This window comes from Aulonocara sp. 'chitande type north' Nkhata Bay, linkage group LG11 (genome assembly GCF_057382095.1).
Source record: "Aulonocara sp. 'chitande type north' Nkhata Bay isolate Kocher_YH1m ecotype deep benthic linkage group LG11, A_spYH_male_GT1.1, whole genome shotgun sequence".
NCBI lineage: Eukaryota > Metazoa > Chordata > Actinopteri > Cichliformes > Cichlidae > Aulonocara > Aulonocara sp. 'chitande type north' Nkhata Bay.
The window spans coordinates 12,089,968-12,113,444 of record NC_141354.1 but is presented as its reverse complement, the minus strand read 5'-3'; the positions used below and the strand labels follow the sequence as shown (position 1 = coordinate 12,113,444).

The 23,477-nt window shown below is 44.3% G+C and overlaps 1 protein-coding gene across 2 annotated transcripts in view; it reads right to left on the bottom strand.

Annotated features, from left to right (window-relative positions):
- The window catches only part of rspo2 (R-spondin 2), a 61,550-nt gene that overhangs the window by 8,179 nt on the left and 29,894 nt on the right, over positions 1-23,477 (bottom strand). For both annotated transcript variants that reach the window (XM_086309875.1, XM_086309876.1), the window contains exons 4-5: positions 17,760-17,903; positions 17,305-17,493 (exon numbers count right to left, since the gene is read on the bottom strand). In XM_086309875.1, the coding sequence (XP_086166001.1) occupies positions 17,305-17,493; positions 17,760-17,903 (333 nt within the window). The remainder of the gene's footprint in view (positions 1-17,304; positions 17,494-17,759; positions 17,904-23,477) is intronic.

Sequence of the window (23,477 nt, the reverse complement as noted above, 5' to 3'; positions counted from 1 at the left end):
ATTTCATCCACTCACGGCTCCGGCAGCAGTGCAGGAATCAAAGGCCTAATCTTATCTCCTTTGCTTTGCGGTTTGAGAACAAAAATCGATGGCTGACCTCGAGAAGGCATTAAGACATACGGTAAATGGGATCCTACGCTGCTGAAAACTTGCCCCTGCTCTTCTGTTACCCCATCCTTTCACTCGACACAGACGGTCAATTAATAAGTTTCGAAAAACATGGAATAGGGACTGGGGGCAGAACAAAGAAGAAAAACAACAACAAAACAACAACAAAAACATTCAAACAGTTTTGAAGAAGATTCAATGGGACTCAAGGAAGGTAAAGCCGGAATTTTTGGCGGCTCGTCTTTTTCATAAACAGGCCAAAGCGGAGGCCATTATTTGTGAGGGAAGGAGAGAACTACTGGCGCCAGTGAGATTTGATTTCAGTGGCAGAAATTGGATTAGCAGCCATTAAGGGCCTCCTCACACATACATTTATAATGCTGTGAAGGGGAAAGGATCTGCAGCCAGCCAGTACTCACACACCGACAACTCCTCTGTCTGGGAAAAGGTTACGGACTGACACTGCCCTATATTGCCGCTGAACTCAGTTTGCAGTTGATTTATAGGTGGGACATAGCCATGTGACCTCAGCTGACCCGTGGTTCATTAAGGCGTGGGCCTGATAGGTAAGCCAAAACTTTTAATGGCGCTTTGTGCTGTTTGTGTCCGCCTGTGGGGGAAACGCTGCAGAAGGGTGATTTGACATTGGAAAACAAGGAGAGCGTGCTACAGGATGAAATTATGTATAAAAAGAGGCCACAGTTTGTAACAGATACAGATGCGAAAGGAGAAAAAGCTCCAGTATTTGAAGTACTGTGGCAGAGACACAGAAGTCAGATAGTAGGAAAAAAGAAATCAGCCCCTTGACAGAGAGGACAATCATTTACAAGATGCTCATCTTGCCAGCCAACTGACAAAAGGCCCTCTGCACAGCGTCACTTAGCCCTAACAAGGTTATTCTGGATCACACTCTTTCATTCACTTTCGTTCCGTCCTCCTTCCCTTTCACCCCATGCTCTGCTTACTATCACCACGCTGCTGGCAGAGAATGATTTAAAACATACGCATTCCGATTTAAAAAGCTAATGTTGGGATTAGGTCGCTCATTATTTTCTCATCCATGACCACGGCAGAGGATAAGCGCAGAGATTTTAAAAAGCAGGTTAGCTCTCTGCTCTGCTCTTTGATGCCTTATTTCACTGACAGTAAGTTAAAGCGAAAACCGGACTCGGAGATTAGCGTCTCTAAGCAGAGAAGTCCTGGCAAAATATGCATGACTGACACAGTGATTAATGCGCCCGATGGTCAGCACAGACAGTTTTATTTTTCCCCCTTGGGAGATGAACGATAACACCAGCAAGATGCAGCCGCAACCTGCACAGGTCGGCTACAGAAGCAATGAAGTTCTCCTCCATCAGTCTACTCAGGGTTCAAAGTCATGCTCAACTTTGCCCAATACACTAACTGTTCCCCCGGGTTACGACTGCTGCTGGCTCGAGCACTCACAAACAAGTTATTAACAAGAGACCTTGACAGATGCTTAAATTAGACTATCTTCCAAAGAAACTCCAAAGTCAAATCTTGCCTTCCAGAGATCTTTCTTCACATTTACTCACTTAAAACATTCCAAAATGTTGGAAAGTCAGGAATTAGTTCTTCCTGCTGTACAAGAAAGCACACAGTGGATCGATTCCTTAGGCCAGATTTGAAAGTTGGAAAATTGGAGCACGTATCATTTCCCACGTTTCTGAGATACAGTTTACTGGCACAACATAACATGATAATCCTAGAGCTAAGGTAACTACTCAGGACAGAGAAATAACATGCCAATGAATATAATAGGAGCCAGCGTACAGTATATGCCCATATGAAATTTATCTTAAAAGATGTTTAGCTAATCATAGTAAAGTATGACTTTTCTAACTATTGTTTACGATGGAGGCTAATTACATTAGTTTACCAATTCATAAACAAATTGAATTAGATTTTTTACATTATGTGGCCCATTTACAAACAACTGCAAAGCCTTCAAAACTACACATCTTTATTCATTTGTAGAAAGAGAGGATGGGTGAAGTAGCCTGTTTAAAGCTGAAGGTGTTTTTATTACAGAAAATCAGCAGCTACTGTATCTCAGAGGCATGAGCCACCACCACCATTACTGTCTATTATGTCAAAATGTAATGTGTGTATATTTGTGTTCATCGTGTATTCATCATGTTGAGTGTGTAGCAGGGATTTATTAAATACAAGAGGATTATTTTGAAATGCATCAATTTGATCGATGTTTTGTTTGCTCTGTTAACTAGTCAGCTAAAGATGCCAAATACCACAACAGGAGCTGTTGACTGATGTATCCATGGTTTTATACAAAGGTTTCCCAATGTTGCACGACTGAGCACACCAAAAAAAAAACAAAAAAAAAACGGTGGAACAAATGTATAATCTACAACCTTGAGAAGAATGCTATTTTCTCATCTGGCTACTGGGCTTAAGAACAGACATGATTTTGGCAGGTTGTGTTGACCGATAGAACATCAGTTCAAAAGAGGTTAAAGTGAACCACTAAAAGAGCAGGATGTTCTTTCACTTTAATACTGTATCACAAACACTCTTGATTGAAGAAAAGAGCCCCACGCAGGAGCAAGATGGTTCCTTACCAGTCCCTTTAAGAGCTAATTGTCTAAAGCTGATATTGAAAACTACACCTCGGTTCTTTGCCTCAGTTAGCATCCCGTCACTGGACAACAGGTCATATACACCGCACAAACACTTAACCTCAAACTATAAATGCTTCCTCTAAACTGCACTGAGCAGATGCCTCGTCAGTAGACAACCGAACACAGTGATACAGGGATAGATTTCCTCATCCTCAGTGGTAAAGCGGTTCAGTCATTATTTCTAATCGTTTGGTGAGCGTACCAGACACAGAAAAGGAGAAATTAGGTCTCAGGGGTTAAATTACATGACGTAATCTGGTTTCTGGTCTGTGACATCCTGCAAACTGTTACGGTTTTCCCACTTCCACTTGGGGTTGCCAAAATGTAACAACTTGGGAGCAGGGATCGTACGCACGCTGTCGCCCCCTGCAGCAATGAGAGGCTGTCTGAACATAGGCATGCCGCTAATGCGAATCAGCCTCCTCTCAACTCGGAAGACGTGCCTGCTAGAGAGGTACGATACTCACTCTTCATTTTTCTGTTTGAATTAGGGCTGTATAACTGATCATCATTGATTTTTTTTTTTCTTTTTCTTTCTGGTAAATGGAGCCTTGCTGTATTGCGGTAGCTTTACACGGCTCATGGTGTCATGAGGGTAACGTCAGCAGCCAGTCTGTGAACAGGCATTAAGACCAGCCTGCTGAGTCTGATGCCCCTGGAAACCGCAGGGCCCAGAGAGAAATGAGCAGCCCCCTCTGCGGTCTGCTATCTACCGACTGACTCATCGACACATCTGGGCCTAAGTATACGGGGGCTGCGCTGGCCCGTGGGCTCTTGGGTAAATGATGGATAATTAGCTCTAGTTGACTTTAATGAATGGCTTAATGTTGTGTTTCATTTCTGATGACAAAAATATAAAGCACAGCAGTTATCAAAGGGAGGCCCCTGCACCAATGTTCCTGAAGGCTTTGCCACTGGCGTGGTCTATTTGCTTTTGAATTTGTTGTGCGCATGGGGGAGTGAGCTAAAGCGAGCTACAGTGTTCAGCAGTGTAAAATATAAACATGGATCCAAAGATCGGGGAACTTGCTGGGATCTACAGTACAGTAGCAAATTCATTATTCTAGACAGTAAGCTATTACAGATGTCAACTCTGTTTGTCTTTACTCAAAGATAGGAAGAGCTACAGCACTCCAGTTTAATTTCCATGCCTTCTATATTAAGATGAGATCTCTATAGAGTCTTTGATCCGTCTTATAATTTCCACATGCGGTGATATAAAGCAGGAAATGTGCTGCAGAGTTATCATAGTCATCCATCTTAGTTTCCGATAAGTGCTTTGCATCGAACTGATGAAATTAAGCTTTTTCAGCAAACACATGATCGAGCATGGATTCATTTATTCTACTGGACACTCGATAACAAGATTCTCAGAAGCTTGTGTAATATAACTGCCGTTTACATTTCTGTGTCTTTACAGTGATGTACTGCTGCTTGCTGCTGTAGCTCTTGATCTTATTTGACGGTTCGGTTTCATGCACTTGTACACCATCCACCTTGTCCTTGATACAGTTAATCAGACTTGCAATCCACAGGCAAAAGCAATAAAAAAACCACTCACTCCAAAGAACCTCAGCAATCTTCCTCTCTGTGCATAAACAGGCATGTCAGCAGAATTAAATGGGCACCTCTAAACGGATCTGGGCAAGAAAAGGAGATCAAACTATGGAGGTGATATAAGTATTTGGAGCATTTATTATTTGTCTGAGGAGGGGAATCTGCATCTCCAGGATTTGTTGAGAGTCTGGGGCTCATGTAACGCAGGGGGTCAACCCCCAATGAAGCATCCTGGCTGGGGGATTTACCTGGATCAGCCACCTCCTGTGAGCCTGGAAGGCCTGAGCAAGAATCTCTCTGCGTAACAGTTCCCCAGCCTCCTTTATAGACAGGAATAAAATGGGTGTTAGCATACGCACGAGGGGGCACACAATAAGGTGTATTAAGAGTGGAGAGGGCTTTCTGTATCCCTGTTTGCCAAGTAGCATTCATCCCAAGTGTTTCTAGGCTTAAACATGAAATCGATAGCATAACCAGCTAACTAGCGTACGCTAAACAGCATTGCTTCCATCATAAAAATAAACAGTAATTTAAGGAATGTCTGATCTTGTATTTGTGCTTACTGTGCTTACAGTATTTATTGACTCTTTTCTTTATTTCTAAGTGTATCGTCTGCTATTGAATTTGGCTTACAATCACCTTTTTAACAAGCCAGCTAATCATCTATGGTCAACTGTGTCATTGAGTGTTTTCCAATGTGTTTGAGTGCACATGCTCCTCTAATCAATACATCCTCCTGTCTCTCTAGGTCTGTAAGGGAATGGGGAAGGATATAGAAAGAAATTGTTCAGCAAGACTCCCTTTTTACATCTCAATTCTGCACAAGCCTTTTCATCCCCCACCCCTTCTCTCTACTGGGAAACTTCAGGAGGAAATCCCTCACATGTTTGGACATGGAGCACAACTGTCCCAAAAGAGGACCAGACCCTAACAAGCGGGGAGCCAAACTAAGTCAGATGGGCTTAGGCACAAAAACATAGACAGGGGCCATCAGGATCATGGTGCAATCCCTGTGCAATGGCCAGTGATGAGAGAATCAAGGCTGGCAGCCACTTTTTTGTTTTCCTTGATTGTTCACCTAACTCTCAAAGGGTGCTGTTGTTCAATCTCCTCCGGTGATCCCACAGACGGCACATATTTTTTGATAAAAATAGTTCATTAGTTCACAAAGGAAGGAAGGGGGGAGATGCGTTTGATGTTCGCTGAGCTCCTGTTGCACAGGGAGAGAGGTAAAGCCAATTCAGGAAGGGCTTGATCCTCTCTAAGGCCTGTGCTGCATCAAACACTTGTCAAACACCAGACAGACAGACAGCTGAGTGGCTCTGACAGATCCGATCACAGACACAAGCAATAAGAGTCACTGCCGGCTCAGCTCCTCTATCCAGGCACCACTCACTCCCTTGTCAATAATCCCCCTTAAATTCACAAGAACACAAACAGAGGGCTTTTAGGCATATGGCAGACATTTTCTTGTTGTTTTTAGCTGTGCGTGATTACAGTGCAATTTCAACGGTCGTTTCATGGTCTCACCTCACCAGGGAGAGAGAGTTGTGTACTCCAGCATCTGTCATAGATGCAGCAGGGGCAAGAGAAAGGAATCGAATCAAAGAAAGACTTAAGCGCTCTCTAATCTGAAAGAACTGTCTCAAGGCCTGCTGGGATCATGGTCCTGAACCTTGCCACCCAGTGAGAAGGAGCATTTACATTTGAGGGGATTTGATATGGTACCTGGAATAGGTTGACTTTCGTTGAATGGCCCATTCAGTCATTTCTTGACATTTTCTTTGGAGCGCTATCATATTCTGTGCACTAAACGGACCATTTTTAACATGACAGAATATTCAAACTCTGAGAAAATGCCCTTTGCGCCACTAAAGCCAGTGTGCTAACACAGTCTAAAAGAGGTCTGGATAAGCTCTTCTGTAACTTCTCCAAGTTTCAAGAAATTCAGCCAGATCATTTCTGTTGTGTAATTTCAGTGACAGACAAGCAGACTAAGAGGACTGAGAATGTATTATGTGCAATCAAAAATGTAAATTTGCCCGTTATTCTCACCAGGATTGTCTCTGTGAGCTTTCCAGCTCTTCTATTGCACTTGGGTTGCTGACTGATAGTCCCATTCTGACCATCTGCATGTATGCATTAGCAAATTCACCATCCTTAGACCTCAAACTTGAGCTGAGAACAAACCTCAAATAACGTGTCAAATTGGCCCAACTTTCATGTCAAGGATCATCACCGATGATGAGATCTGGGTCACTGGCTATGACCCAGAGACCACACAGCAGTTTTCAGTGGAATAATCTGAAATGTCCAAGCCCGGAGGCGGTGAATCAGATCAGGAGTACAACCAGAAAACACGTTCATCTTTATTTTCGATTTTGGACTCTGGGGTCAAACTGTCAACACGGAGTGCTAGTTTAATGTCCTAAGTCATCTGAGGGGAAGAAATTTGGCGCATGCCATCGTCTGACCAACGGCATAGCACTGATTAGGAAGACGTTTTTCAGTCACACAGACATAATTGTCATTCAACACCCACCCTGCTTGCCCTTAAAATGAAATCCAAGCAGTAGGATTGCTGTTTTGACACACTGGAGAAGACCTTAAATAACCTTAAAGTGTAATTTATGGTCCTGCAAATGCGTCCGTCTGCGTCCGTTTCCTTTTGGGCAGCAAGCGGAGAGGGGGTTTTCACCCACCGCAGACGTGCTCGCGTGCAGTACTCCAAAATCACAACTGCACGTCGCTGGACGCGGATGTCGTACGCATGTGCCAAATGCTGATTAGTTGAAAAGTGGGCCGAAACATGGAAGGGAGCCATAGAGGAGTTCCGTGCAAATAGGAAAACCACGGAAAAAACTTCAAAGATCAAAAAAATAAAGCACGAAAAGTACGTTGTGTATTCATTTTCAGTTCAGCTTTCATCTGTTGCAATGTCGGTCTTCTCCGTGGATGGCTCACAGACCAATGACAGCAGACCGGATATACTACATACTCTAACTCAAGAACAAAAACTTCCAGTAGACTGTGAACCATGAATTCTACTTAATGATCATAGCAGCATTTAGATCCAAATTGTGCGTGTTACTTTATAAGTGCAATGTTCGGTGCCCTTGCATGGTCAAACTAACTGTAACCGTAACAATAAAAAATAAAAAAACCCCTCTGCAACAGCAAAAACACAACAGAAGTAGAAAAAAACCCAAACTCTCACAAAACACAATGGAAGTGTTTCTGGGGACACAATAATGTGACGGACCAGCTGCCGAAGTATCAGATAAATGTTTGCTATTAGCCGTTTACTCACTTTTGGAGCTGTTCCGTCACAGTATTGTTTCTTCTAAAAAACTTTTATTTTGTGATTTATTTATTTTTTGCTTTTGCATTATTTTTTCTATGTTTGTGTTTTATTCAACTTCTGTTGTGTTTTGTGAGCTTTTGTAGAATTTCTCTCTTTGCTGGTGTTTTCTTAAGTTGCAGTGAATTTGACCCCTCAGGAACACCGTCAAAAAGTAGTTACAGAAGAATTATTGCACTTTGTTTACATCAAAGTGCTGAAACCCTAAATCAAGAGGAACGTGTCATCCACCCAAAGAAATACAAAGATGCTGCATTATATTATTCTTGTCCTCTAATATATTGCTTACAAAATAACAAACCATGGTAACATTGCATGAATTGCTATTTGCCTTTGAAAATTCATGGTCTGGTGCACTTATGCCACCTGCAATTGTCTAACAATAAAGAAATACTGGTGAGTCCAGGCTGTAAAACTATTGGACATAGTGAAGAAGTAAGCTTTAACAGAATCAGATGCTTGACCTATTTCTTTTTCAAAACTAGACTCATCAAGTAGTCAAAAACCTGAACCAAAATGCATGGCAACAAGGCTCAGTGTCTGCTGGGATGGAAAAAAAATAGGCAAAAGCTTGATAACATGCTAGCATTTCAACTTTAATAAGACACTACTTAGTCAGTATTAGCTTATATTAGCTTACAGCTAGATCTGTCCTGGACAAGTGGCTAAAAATCAATCAAGTTAAATACCCTACCTGCCACTCGCTCCAAACTAAAAGCATGTAAGAAGCTAATAACTTCAGATTGGCTCGTGGAAGCTACTTTGTGCTTGTGTTTTTTGTTCTTAGGCTGAGCATGTCAGGGTCACTAACATCCTGCATTCACTCATTTAAGCTGACATTGTTAACCTGTGACATTACCCTGGCATTTTGCTTTTAGTTGTGTGCTGATGAGAGTGCAGTGTTCTTCAATGCTGGTACGCTGGGCTTGGCCTCTACTTACCACCGTAATGGCTGTGCTTTTAGTCTGCACCCCCTGTATTTGTCACTTAGTTCACACAGACACATAGAAAAACACCCCAGACATACACGCAGCCAACGGCCAGCAGGTCTATACTTGTTCTTTGTTGTGTCTACATGTCTCTGCGCTGGGTCCACGTTCATGGACATGAGTGGGTCAGAAGCCACAGCCTCTCTCTCTGAATCACTAGCTGTAATTAAACGCTGTGATGGCTCTATACAGACACTCGGCAGCAATGGAGAAATAAAGTGAAGGCGATGGAAAGAGGAGGAGAGGAGTTGAGTGGTGTGGAGTGGAGCTGAGTGGAGAGGGGTTCTTGGAGGCTGAGCCAGTGCAACTGTGGACCAGATGTTTTCAGGCTGTCCCGTTCGGCTCCTCGCCTGCCTTCTATTCTCCTCAAGCCAGACCGCTTAGAGAGTGAGGACCACAGAGTGCCGCTTCAAAACAATGTGCGCCACGTGAACACGTCCTCCTCCGTGGCATGCACTTTATTCCCGCACTGTGATATGTGATACACGAGCACTAGCGTGTCATTCGAGTGCGAGACAGGAAAAGAGAATGGAAAGAGGGACGAGGGAAAGAGTAGATAATGCGGTGACTTCTGCCTGTTCTGCCTGTGAGGTCTGTTTTACTGTTTATCGGTGTCTATTACACGTTTCTCACACTCGGGCGGTGTAAACGGGTGTGCGCACGTGTGCATACGCATCCTCATCTGTCTGGCGTGTTGTGGATGTGGAGATGAAAGCGTTCGTGGGCCCCACAGGAGAGCTGGCAGCAGCGGCGGACTGGAGGTCTGGCAGACAGAGAGGCGTTGCAGGGATGGGGCGCGATCAGACAGATCACTGTTTGACCAGTTCGGGTTATTTAAATATGAGGTGACAAACCCCAACACGGGCCTGCTTCAAGCTATGGGTGCTTCATATTTTCAGACTGGAGAAGAAATGATGGCTTTACATTTTGCCTTGTTTCAGCTTTAAGAAATTACAATAAATAACAGAGTTGACTCTTATACTCCTATAATTTCATGCTGGAAAAGCCTCTAAAACCATAGTAACCTCCAAATACATAGCAATGAACTTCAATAAACATTTTTTTAGAGGGCAAACAGGTTCCATATAGTCACATATTTTACAAAAGGCCAAGGAGTGCTACATATATGATCCATCACAACTTCAAAGATCAAATCAGAAGCTGTTTCCATCTATCCTTGTAAAGACTGTCTTGTCTGCAGTTAAAAAAATAATAATAAAAAAAAAAATCACAGGGTGTAACGGCACCAATCAAGGGGTCGTTGGTCGTTTTATGGTCATGACCGTTTCATGGGTAATATCAGCCCATACACTGCACAACGGGGGGGGGGGGGGGGGGGGGGGGGGCATGAGAACATGAAAACATTCCACTACTGTAGAACATTTCCCCTCCTCCCCCTCTTCTACCACCTCCTTCTCTCCCCCCACCAGTTTGCTGCCACTTTGTTTGTTTGTGTACGTCTGTTTTTGATGGGGTTGTTGATGTCGGCCCATATGCCTCATTTCCTCAGCCAGAAGACGACAACGGAAGCCGCGCAACCGACGCAGCGTCCCCTCGTCCCCGACAGAGTTCCTCTCTGAAAACAGTGTGATTGCAGTGAAATGCTGTCTGCAGTCACGGGTGAGCGCAAGCATCAACTTTTGGCTGTCGCCATCAGCTAGCTCGCATCAATGGGAATAAGGACAGCAGTAATGCACATTTCAATAAGCCCAGTCAAACAAATAAGAGGACGTCTGTATCTAATGTGCGTACACGAGTCTACAAAAGGCAGTTCAGCAAAACCACAACTTAACTGGGCCAAAGAGTGTGAAAAAAAACAACAAAAAACCCCTCACACCCCTCCTCTTTCTTCCTGCTTGGAAAAGACCAGATGACAATAATGTGGAGCATGGAGCCCCAGTGAGTGCCACTGACCCCTCCTCTTCCAACGCCCTCCCCTCCCTCCAACCCCCCGGTCTTTGAAAGGCCTCCACATGTTTATGGTTCATGCCTGTGGTATGACGATGGATTCTCCATATAAAAGCCAGCAGGATCATGGGTGTTTCAAATATTGCTCTCTGAAGACAGTTGCAGACAAAATGACAGCAGCCATATTTATTTTGGTCAAAGAGCAGGGACACTTAGTGGGAAGTTAATCAGAGACACCCCTGTTTCCCCGCAGGGTTCCAGCATCACCCCCACATGCCCTATAAGGAATGTACCCAGGGAAGAGAAGTCTCTAAGAAGACTACCGGTAATGACTTTCTCCTGCAGTGGAAGATTTAACACCACCACGAGAGGCCAGAAAAACAAACCCAAAGGTTCGGTTTGAGACCATCGGCATAAAGCACGTGTTGATGGTCTGTCCAGACAAGAGCCTAGACAATCAATTTTAGGGAGATATGAAACACAAGCGGAGAGATGGGGAGAAAATCATGGCACAAATGCGCACACGTGATAGATGAAGTGTTAATTTGTGCGTGTGACCGTGGTGGTGACCGTAACTGCCATTGGCACTGAGATGCCGGAGACCTGGCCAAGGCAGTGACAGGTTGATGTGTCTGTCCTCTTCATCCACGCTCTTATTCACTCCAGCACAGCGCAAAACTTCCAAAACACGCTCACCTCAGTTTTACAGAGCCACAGCAATGTGTGCAACACATGGAATTTGTCATGTTTAAATTAATTCGCTTTTTTTTTTTTCTCGTCTTTCGTCTGCCCCAGATTTGGTAAGAATTTAATTAAATCAATGATTGATGAGTGTTTGTGCAGTGGGTGGTGGTGGCAGGTGGGCGTCATCACAGTCAGACACCAACTCAAGCCCATGTGACCGCAGCCAAACCATCAATGCTTTCCAAAGGAGGCAGAGTGCTCCTGAGGCCCCCTCACCAGCTACTGTGTCAGCCCCTATGGAGCAGCCTTATTAAATGTAGATTAAGCCGTGGCTCCATCAGTCACAACAGGCTGCACTGAGAGGCACAAATAATCACTATGACAGGGTGGCTGCCAATTAGGGCTCTCCTTCTGTCCTGGGAAAGCGCTCCTCACTCCACTCCCGCTGGCGGGAAGAACTGATCCAGATTGTCCGTGATGTTACCCGGGCCAGAGATCGCCATTAATCACCACCTGCCATTGTAGTGCGGTAGAAATCAGAGCGAAACTTGTCATCTGTGCACCAGCTCCACTGACTTCCTGTAGCGCACACCCGGCGAACATTAATTGGAATAATGAGATAAGTACACAAAGGGAGAGGAGTGCAAACCTTTACTGTTGAGAGCTTTGGGTAGAGTTTAGAGCGGTGTCTCGAGCAGAGCTCTGTCGTTGTTTGGCTTGGACCCACTGCGCTGTGAGCTTTTCTGCTGAGCCGAGAAGACCACGCTCCATCAATTAGGCTCAAGTTGAAAGTGTGCATCTGTTTTAGAAGCAAAAAAAAAAAAACTGGCCTCATAGTCGAAGGCTACATCCGACAAAAACACACACAGAAATGTGTTTGGATGTCGGGTTTCCAAGCCAAACACAGGCCAGACTCAGATGTGATCATGCTGAGTGCGTAACTCAAATACTCAGAAGTGAGTGGCATCTTTCGCCAGAGCTTAAACCCCTTGGCTCGGTGAGTATAAACACCAAAATTGTGTCTCACACGCTCATAGGCATACATATAAACTGCTCGCTTAAATGCGAGCGCTAGCAGAATCCAGAATTGTTTGGGGTCGCGAGCGGTGTTTGCCACAGACAAAGCAGGCTGAGCTGAGCTTCCTCCAGATTGGATTTAAGGCAATCACCATCCCTCTGTGCATCATTTTACAGGAGCAGAGACTTTCGAGCAGATGGTTCGCAGACGGTGAGGACTAGGGGGGTCCGCAGTACTGTGGATTCACCGCAGAACCAGACTGGGTTCAGACAGAACCTGGCATAAAATCCCACCAGTCAACCAAATCTTCCTGGAGTCTGGTCTATCCAGGGCGGATCTGCGTTCCTTTTAGTCTCGTACATCAGACTGTTGGTAGTGTGCCACTGCTCTGTCACGTCCAATGGCTTAAATGGAGACAAAGGACCTCAAAGGCCTAGAGATGTCACACTGCAGAGGAGTGATGAGGTGATACACTGATTCTAAGTGGGTTTATCCTCTTCTACACCCCTGCCTCAGAATGTATTAAAAAAAAAAACCCCTCAAGGTTCAAATTGATGGCATTGGGAATGGACTGAGCAGCAGGAGCAGAAGAAGTAGTTATCACAGTTACAGTATAAACATAAACTGCACAGTTAAGTTATGACAGGCAGTATTAGTGGTGGCTGGATCCAAGCACTTAAATGACTGATGGGATGGAGGGCTTGGCCTCAGCTGAGCCCTACAGCAGAAAGGGTTTCTCTGGTTACACATACGAGAGATCAATACTCTCACTAAGGCCTGCAGCTCTCCCAAGTGCAGGTACATAATCCAATGGCCAAAGATAATCATTATATGCTCCTTCTCTCTTAGTCTTCCTCTCTCTGCCTCTTTCTGTTCCTCTCTTTTTCTTTCCATGAGGTCAGCGATGTGCCTGCGAGTCTTCACGGGCTCAGAGTAGCAGTCGTAGAAGCGTAACTGTACACTGAAGCACATTGTTCTAAAAAGCCAGATCCTAAATGTCTTTTGGTTATCACTTCCAAATATTTGCAAAGCTGTAAATTTTTACTATTTCATAATTTCATATTGTAAATTTTTTGTGCTTGTTCGCTTAACTTTGGCCTTGGCCGCAAATATCTACCTTTACCTAGAAACCTAATAAACACCTATGGAAATACAGCTCTGAGAGCTGATTTGCAGAAACGGTTGGACATGAGCCCGAATTACAATGGGCCATTTGTGTTGGATTTTACTCCCTCTTAAATGCCAAATCGGGGATAAGAGTTTTGAAGGCTTTAATACTTTATGTTGTTTACACAACATTTAATGTCACTGCCATCGCCGAAGCGGCCATTGTTCAAAGATTACAGTAACATGACTGGGGAAAGAGAGAAAGCTGAGGCAACTCCAAAGATGGTTTGATAGGCAGAAGGAAAATGAACTTCAAATGGGCATCAAACTCATCGCACACATCTGCTTGTAAACCAGTGAATCTGATGACAGGGGGCTGCTGGGAAATCTCTGTAGGGAATTCCTTAAAGACATCACCTATCCTCTATTCCCATCAACACACAAGTCAGGGAATGGGAGGAAGCCAGTGCTGATAGTGTCAGAGCTGCTATTAATAATGTCTCTTTATTGTTTCTAGCCTGGTCAGAGCAATGCTCCAGGGATCCAGGGGCTATAAGAGCATTTTACCATCTCAAAGGTACAATGCGTTGCCATGGTGGTCCAAATGTAGGTTATTTTTGCAACTTTTTTCCGTCATTCCCACCTGGAAATGACAGGATTTCACTGTTATTTCTTGTAAGTTTGGAGAACTACGTGAACGACAACCAAAATGTTCCTGGCTAAACAACGTGGCTCCGGATGCTGAAAATATACACTAATTATCTGTCTACTCATTCTATGTGTTGTCATGTATGCAGAACAGTTGTAATGCTGCAATAGCGTTTTCTTTAACAGAACCCTTCACCGCATGTTTTGTCTGTCCGTGCGCCACAAACCTGCGTAATCAGGATCCTGCTTTCCTAGCAAACACTGGCCCAAATGGATCCCAGCAGTGCGAGTGATATACGGTGTTTACACTGATCGGCAACACGCACTGAAGACATCAGACGGTGCGTCATGTTCAATGTGAAAACTCACCTCTTCACTTTATCTGGGCTTTACTTTTTCCTCTTGTGCACATTTTACAGTGGGATTAAATCTCTGCAGACACAGAAAGGGAACGAAGATCGCTCGTGTAGCGTCTGTTTGTGCCCTGCCTGAGCTGGGAGACAGGGATCTGTCTGTGACGTCCAGTGTAATTTAAATACGTGGCTGTGTTGAAATGCATCCATAAATAGCATATAGATACATGCTTCCTATTATTTTCTGTCTCCATTTAATCCATAGCATCTTTACAATGTGCAGTTATACAATCCTGTGCTGATGTCTATGTGCTTTACGTATAAATAAAACATTGATTACTGCATTGCAAGGTTTATCATGTGCATGTTTCTGACTAAACTGTCAGAGACAGACTCCATGACGGTCCGACATCCTTTAGTGGGACCTGTGACCAATTCTGGTATTCTTTGGTGAATGCCAATTGAGCTACATGGTGCTAAACTGACAGCACAGGTCCCACTGAAGGACATCACGCCCCCCTGTACATGAGTAGCCCAGGACACACTGGAAGTCATTTTGTTGGGCTCTGGCAGCCCTCCACTTGAGAACAAGAGAACAGATACTGGTCCTGTTTTTGGTCGATGCCCTGTGCAGCTTTCTTTCTGCATGCTCCAAAATTTAGAGACTGCTGAAAGACAGCAAATCTTCTTGCAGCAGCACATATACAATGTGTTGTCCTGAAGGAGCTGGACTACCTGTGCTAACTGAATGTACTGGAGGTATTGTCTCACGCCACCAGTAGTGATAAGGATGCCAACAAAAAGAAGAACTTAAGAAAATTAGTCTGAAGAATGGAGAGAACAATGGACTGTTGTCACCATCTGTATTCAAGCAAGGTGAAATGATTTCAAAATTCTTTATGCTTCTTTACTGTACAGATTTATATCAATGATCATTAACAGACTTTTTGTTACACTTTGATGATCGAGTATCATTTTCTGAGCAATGTATTTTCTCAGATAATTGCATTAAAATCAGGCCAAGAAGAACAGGCACCATAAACTCTCTAAAGGTCCAAGTTCAGTGATTGAATCAATTTCAAGCATCCTCTGCCAGCACTGGTGAATGTGGCCGTGCCCTTAACTTTAAGCACTGATGCAGTTTAAAAGCTGAAACAGTCCGAAGATGTTTGGCAGTAAAAATTCTCTTTTTACGCCTGTAATGTTAGCTATTTTAACATGGGAAGCTATGTGGACTGAGCTGTATTTGGAGCCCCCCTCAAGTGGACACTTAAAAAACTGCAGTTTCCGCCTTCTTTTTCAGTCCCGGATGTCGCTGCTTGGATTTCACTCACGGACGTGATTATTTGCCGGCGTCTGTCGGCTGAGCTCCCAGGCAACAGTTCTAGATGTGTGCACTGCTTCTCCTCCCATTTACTTCAGCAGCTTCCATTTTCACATTGTATTTATTTGAATTGTAGAGTGTTGCATTTCACCGGCCTTTGCCAAGAAGGGATTTTTCACAAGCAGTGAGGAATTAACAACACATGCCTAAGTCTGAAATTTGCCTTTATTTAACGGGCCACCGCAGCACTTCACAAGCCCAGAGAGCCCCAAGATGCACACACAGTGACACTTTAACACACGTTTTGTAACCACTAGAGATGTAACTCAAGTCACTGGAAAGGGAACTGTACTGAGAGGTTTACAAAGACTGGATCATCAGGGAGCAGTAACTAAGATGGACATGGGCAAGTCTGGTGTCGAGTTTTTAAAGAATCCAAAGGGGGGAAAAAAGCTTCTGCTACGCACTCCGCTCATAATTAACAACTCTCCATCACTGACTTCATGCTTGAGATAACTGACGACAGTAACCATGTACAAAAATGCCACATTTTAATTAAAGGAGGTCATAAAATTTCTTGGAAAAGGTCAAGCAGGCATGGCAAAGTCATGAAGAGGTGCGTGGGGGTTGGGAAGAATTTCCCTGACAAACAGCAGAGTGCTTTAGGAACTAAATGTGCCATGGAATCACAGTTTCCAACCCAGACAGCAGCAACCGCCTCGGTACTGCTGAAATATGAGAAACTATCAGGGTTTATTTCAAGTTTATTTACTCTTTCACCACTTCGCTAAATGACCCTCCCATTCAACGGTCTAGGCCAAAAATGGAGAAAAATCCTCAAGGTTAGAATATTTTCCTCTTTCTGTTAAACACTGTTTTGACAGGCTGAATGATATCTGCCACTGCTTCCTTATTTGGTGAATTAAATATTTACACTTGGCCTATTCTAATCCAAAGTTTATGAGAGACGTAAAAGCACATTAAGGGAAAAGACATTTATTTTAAAAGCACTACTAACTGAGGCCGTCACCCCAAATGGTGTGTTTGGACCATCTAAGAGAAAATGGTTTACTTTTTGAAAAAAAAAAATTTCCTTTAGCTCTATTTGCACACTGAGAATTTCCAGATTTGACTTCTCATTTAATGGCCTGACATGCATGCAGCACGCACCGCAAATATCTCTCAAGTTGACGGGAGGAAACAGAGACGGCCATTGAGGAAACCTGCAGTTTGTACTTTGAAGAGTTCCACTGAGGAGATGGAAGAGAGGGGCGAGGAAATATACCCAAGAAAAAGAGCAGGCTATCTTATGGCCGCCATGGAAAAACTGTGATATTTCACGCAAGGAAATGTGACGGCACACCTCAAAAAAAAACAGATTCTGAAAACACAGGTACAGGAGTTACATGAGACAGGTGGAACTCTGACAGGATGGGAAGAATTCTCCTTTGGGATAAGTGCACTGTTTTCTTTAATATTGGCCCGAGTAGAGCAAACCTTAAAGTGAGTGTGGATAAAATCGGGACTGACTGACAGAAAGCCTTTCTCATACACAAAAAGCAACACATGGCTGTGTAACTTCCTCACCATTCCTGCAGTGCCGCTTGGCCATTTTGCACATCCTGGACTCGGCGATGGTGGGACAGGGTATTGTGTCCTTGGGTGGTTTCTTTACAATGTGCCGCGTTCGGGTCTCCAGACCCCACTTAAAGCCACAGGTTTTGTTTCTCCTGGTGCAGGCTCCCCATTCGCTCCACTGACCCACCTCGCAGCCCTCTGCAGAGAAAGACAGAAAAAAGTGATGTGCCGTGAAACCACAGCGCTATTAGGGGTCAACACAGATACCCCGGGGTCAAGATTAATGCAAGCTGAAGGAGCTTTTACTTGGATGCCATAACTTCTTTGTGTGTGGTCCCATTGTTTTTTCTTTAATAAGCAACTCACACTGAGAAGTTATAGAATACTGTTTACAGATAAAGAAAGGTGTAAAAGAGAAGGAGGCATTTCCATTTTTTTCTACATATTTGTTTCGCTTCACATACCTCCACACTCCATGGTATCTTCCAGCGGGGCAAAGCCCTCGGGGCACTTATCAAAGCAGCGCCCTTTGTGTAGGTAAAAACCCGATTTGCACTTGGTGCAGAAGTCTTTACTGAAGCAGGACTCGCAGTTCTCTATCCTGCACCCTGGAGGGAGAAGCAAAGAAAGAGGGAGAGTCATCAGCAAGCCTCTCATCTGGAGCTGATCGAGAGCTAAGGGGTTTTGGGGAAAGGGGGAGGCCTTGAAGGAATTATACTGTCTCTCCCACAAAAAAAAGAAAAAGTCGATAATGCTTTGTGATTCATTTCTCTACGGAGCTCTAGTCTATATCATAGGACTTGTTTTCCCTGACATCAATGTGTTTTCACCTTCGTGTTCTTGTTGCGCAGTGAGCGAGCAAACAGTGTGAAAACGCAGCAGCAGAGCCGGTGAGGAATTATGTCACGCTGACCTCTTTCAACAGGATGAACTGACATCCAGCACATGAGCGCACATGTTTTCAACTAATGCTCGTGCTGAAACAGGAAGAACACATCCCGCCGGAGCTCTGAACCTCTGAGTCCTTAATATGCTGTCGTATCACTTCACACGCTTCCGATCCGCGTGCGTTTCCATAGCTAAAGATCATTCGGAACTCGGGTTTTCATTAAACGGCGAATAGTGGCTCTTGATCACAAAAGCGGACGACTCTGTGTGGATGCTTTGGCTACAATATGAAAGGGTGGCAGTGCGTTTTTTGTTTTTATTTTTGGAGTGGAAGGTGGGACGGGGACGACAAGATTTTCTATTGCACAGCTAAATAAATGCTGAATCCTTTAGTCAGCAAAACCAACAGCGCACTTATCCTCCCACGCCACACCCTGGTGCTGCACATGACACCCTGTGCCGCGCTTGCAAAGAAAGGCAACGGCAATGTGTCATCAAGCTCTCTGCAAATAACACATCAGGCAGGGCGAAATTACAACAACCACACCAACAGGGCGACACACAGGCCCACATGATTAGTAGGAGCCTCCCCGGGGCTGTCTAATTTATGTTGCTACTCAGAAACATTATGTGGCTCTTTTGCCCAGTAAATTCAGAGTGAACCAAACCTTTAACCTGCAGGCACCATCCACCTCAGACTGGAAGGCTGGGTTCTTGTGTAGGGTGTCGTCTGCTCTGCTGATTGTGTCCTGTATGAGGATGCATAAGCTTACATGCTTTTTCTCTCACGTGTTAGTGGTGGAGGCTGAGGGCTGCTCTTTTATCTGTGACCCTTGCAGGGCCCAGAGATGGGAAGGTTCTCACAATCACACCCCTTAATTACACCATCTTCAGCTAACCATCAGGCCTCCTCCTCGACATTCCTCCAAAACAAGGGGGTCCCTCCCGCTCCACTTTGAACCCTAAAGTATGGCCTCTGCCCACTCACTCTGGTCTCACGCTTTCCCGACCAGTCTAAACAAACCATGGACACACACACACACACACATATGCACAAACACACACATACCAATAAGATAAGGCTAGTTATAAATGCGATTCCACAATAAAGCTGCACTCCACATTCTGAAAAATGAAGGTGGACTCATCATCAATCACTCGCTCCTTGAGCTATTTCCTGCTTTCACACATCGCTTTTGCTTTAATAATTCAATCATCTGATATTATTGTATTATTATTATTATTCATCTACATATTTTCTAGTTTCATTACGGATTTTCTGGCGTTGACCAGGCCAAGCGGTTCTGTTATAAATGCACTCTGCTGTTCTTTTTAAGTATCCTGCCTCTGTCTGGATAAGGAAGTTAAATCAGCAACGCTTGGGTCTGATACAAAACAAGCCCAATACAGGGAGCGAGCAAATAAATCACAGCGCTAATTGGAAAGCACAAAGCTGTCTTTTTACCCCTCACACTTCCCAGGCCTGTCATCACCTGAGAGACTTTTAGCTTTTGGACCAAAAAATAAAAGAGGGAGCGGGAGAACAAGAACATCTGGCAGCACTCTGAAGCACTGGGGCTGTTGTGCAATCCTTGGTTATTGACAGTAAATATGAGCAACCCAGATGTGCGGAGGTTTATGTCCTTGCAGAAGCAGCATAAGCACTTGACAAGGTTTTTGATTAAAACATCACTCTTGGTTTCAGTTTTTCAGATGTAGCCAGGCAAAGGCTCAAACACCCGGGTATCTAGTTTTCTAAATAGCAGATAAGCAATGATGTCATGCTGGGAAATGGATGAGGTGGACGACAACATCAATGCAACTGCATGGGAGTTAGAAATGAAAGTAGGCAAAGCCGGAGGGTCAGAGGTCGTCGGCATGAGGGGCAGGTTAGGAAGGGAATCCCTGTGACAGACATTCAGAGTCCAGCTATCAGCCAAAAGGCTATCTGGAACAGCGTGGGCTATCTGAGGCACCGGAGAAGCCCCTATACTGACCACCGACCAGCTCAGCAGTGAGAAGGCTAGTCCAGCAGCTCCAGAAACAGATACAGGGGAGTGGGTTCACTCTCCCAGAGGGATTAACCTCTGGACCACCTTTAAAGTCTTCATCTAGGTGCCACAGGGAAACTAATGAGAAATAATGAGGTCATCAGATCCCAGAGAAGGCCCGGTGTTCCTGTGACTTAAACTTATTATCATCATTATCTCCCAGCCTGGTTCTGGCTGTGACTTATATGATGAACACTGGAAAGTGTGTGTGTGTGTGTGGTGGGGGGCAGTGGCTGAGGATGCTCAGTTTTGAAGAGATTTCGTTAGTGCTTCACCACTGTTACAATGTCACTGCTTCACTTTTCTTTTTTCTTTTTCATCTGATTTTGCACTTCAGTTGTACGCGGTTTGCACGCCAAGTGCTTTTGAAGTCAAGACATGAGTCACCGAGTGTCCCTTGTCATCTAATAGCACATGCTTGGCAGAAGGAAGTCCCTCAGCTGTGGTCTGGATGGGGAACCCACTGATTTGATCATGGACACTTGAAGCTCCGTGTCAGATTCTGTCAACTTGCTCCACTGGCTCACAGCAACATGTGTAATCACTTCATTTATTGACACGAATCCTCGCTGTGCAGAGAGAGATGGTGTTAAATCATATTGTTCCTCACAGGCTTATAGCTGAGCCCAGAGTTGGGCTGTCAGGCCAGTCATCAGTCTACTGAGAGAGCCACCTCCACAAAACTAACCAGACTTGATGATGCACAGCAGGAGTGTCCATGTTATAAAAAGGGCCTGGCAGAGTGAGGGGGAAAACAAGCCCTCTTTTTCCATCTTTCTTATCCAGCCTAAGTCGAACAGCTCTAACCTACTGTAGGGGCCCTGAATTTGGCTGACATGGAAGCTTTGGCTTGCCCGCTGCCACCCAGCCATGTCGTGTGGGGCTGCGGACGGCAGATGTTCGTGGCAACAGCCAGCGCTGCCATGTTCTTCCCGACACTCTCCGTGCGTTTTTTTCCCCACATGGCTGCACCTCCGCACACAAGCGCAGAGCAAGGTGGAGCAGAGGTGATGTTTCTGTCAGTCAGTATCTCCCAAAGAGAGATCAGGGATGACAGACATGTCAGCAGGTCCTCGTAGTTTCACTCCAAAAGGCACAATCTTGTGATATGCTGGGCTCCTATATTCCAGCATGTACTCGCAGACAGCTCAAGCTTCAGACGGTGGTCAAGCGTAGACAGCCCTTCCACTCTTGCACTTTGGCATGCATAATTATGCAGGTCTCTGAGAACAAACCCAATTCAACTCTGTGTCTGGGTGTAAGGTCCTGGGAGCGGGCTTGGTTTGGTGGGCCCGTTGTATTGTCTGGCAAATCTGAAAGTGCGGTTAGTAAAGCTGTGATGATTAAATGTCCCTTGGTGAAGCTCAAAGGCCAAAAGCAACTGGTCTTTTTGTTGGTTAGACTGCAATGGAAATACCCACATGCTCAGAAGCAGAGCGAGGAAAGGGGAGCTTAAAGGAAAGACTCCTGCCACTGTTGCCAGCTAAAGGCAGCAAAAACGTAAGTACCTTTACGCACACTTGTGCCCATATGGTTAACGATCATGATGCATAACGGATCTGCAACCCAACAAATTCCCAAAATGCACTTTAAAATTCAAATGATCTTGGAGAGGTTACATCCAATGAGCTTTTATTTTGACCCATAACAAAAAAGAAAGAAGTCTCTAGAGCACAACAGACTGGCACTAAATTAGGGGCAATTTTTAAATCACATTTCCAGGATACTGGATCTCAGGCCTTGATTTGACTGGTTGGTGGTTGGCAGTGAACGCAGCGTGGGGTTTTTAAAGCTGCTGCATTGGGGTAAGGCAACTGTGCTGGCAGCTAGAGTATGTCTAGCAGTGGGGGGTCTGTAATACACCCCGAGGGAGGAAGTCTTCAATGCAGCCCTGCACTCATGCTGACTCTCTCAACACTTTGTCTCATACAGAAGACAGCTCTGATAGTCGCCTTTCAGCTCATAATTCTTTCAGCCAGTGAGCTTGCTTGTGATAGCAAATGACAGAATATGCTTTGGATGAGGATTGTATATTAAAAGCAAAGTGATATGAAATGTGACTTTGCAGAGAGCGTGACTTCTCTACATTCATGCAGATTTGGCTGTACACAAAGCAGCGCACTGTGTGTCCGTTGCTACAAATCTTCCCTGCAGAGCGGTGGGCTGACACTCACAGACACCGGTGTGGGGCCTGTTCTGGGCGACTGATAAGAACTCCCGTGGATAACACTGGAGTTATAGCATATGGTTTATGGCTCATATCAACCCATTCATTAGCTGCTGAAAGGAATTTCAGGGGAGCAGAGGTCCAAGAACATAAAATATGGTCACACAGAAAGATATTATGCAACAAAAAGACATTACTGACGAACCAGCTCCATCTCCGTGATGGCAGTAAACACTGTGGCTCCCATGTCTCAAGCCTCTTTGGAACCTAGCTGAAGTGTAGCTGCAAATGGGCTTCCAGTTACGTTACGCCACAGAAAGCAGAGCTCCCATTGTTTCAGTCTCTAATTATGGTGTTATCTTCCCTGCAGTGAATGGGAAACCCCCCAGAAAAGTGTGCATTAAATTTAAAATTCATCATACGGCACAGTTTCTCAAGGTATTCAGAGGAAATTCAAGGAAACATTTTAGTAACAAGGAGCAGCAGTCAACGTTGAGTTCTTTGCGGATTTGCAAAGAGCAAAGATTTAAATGACCATACGTTAACCCTTTAAGACCTACCATAGAACCAAGTTCGCCAGAGCTTATATTATATTTTTACATGCTGTGGAGCCATTTTTGGGAGCATTTCAAGTTGCTATACATCAATACAACCATTATAGCCCAAACTTTAATAATATGTCTGCATTAGGTGCATAGTAATTACATAAATTGCAAAAAAGTGCAATAAACTACAAAAAAATTGAAAATCGTTTTTGTTTTTTTAACATATATTTCTAGTTAGAGAAATTTAAGAGGCTTATCCCTCAAAACTGTAAATACAAAAAAGTTACACAAACTAGTTTCCCACCACAGGAAATTTATTTTGAGTGTCTTCATAGTTTTATTTTTGAAATACACCAATTTTTATTCACTGCAGGAAAAACGAAAATAAATATTATAGTGCAAATTTGCAAAATAACAGCATATGCATCAAAATAAACTATTTCCAGCAGTGCAATATGAGTCTTAAGCATCCCAGAAACGACACAGAAAGTCATAAAGTCAAACATAACTTTTTAAAACACATAACAAGTA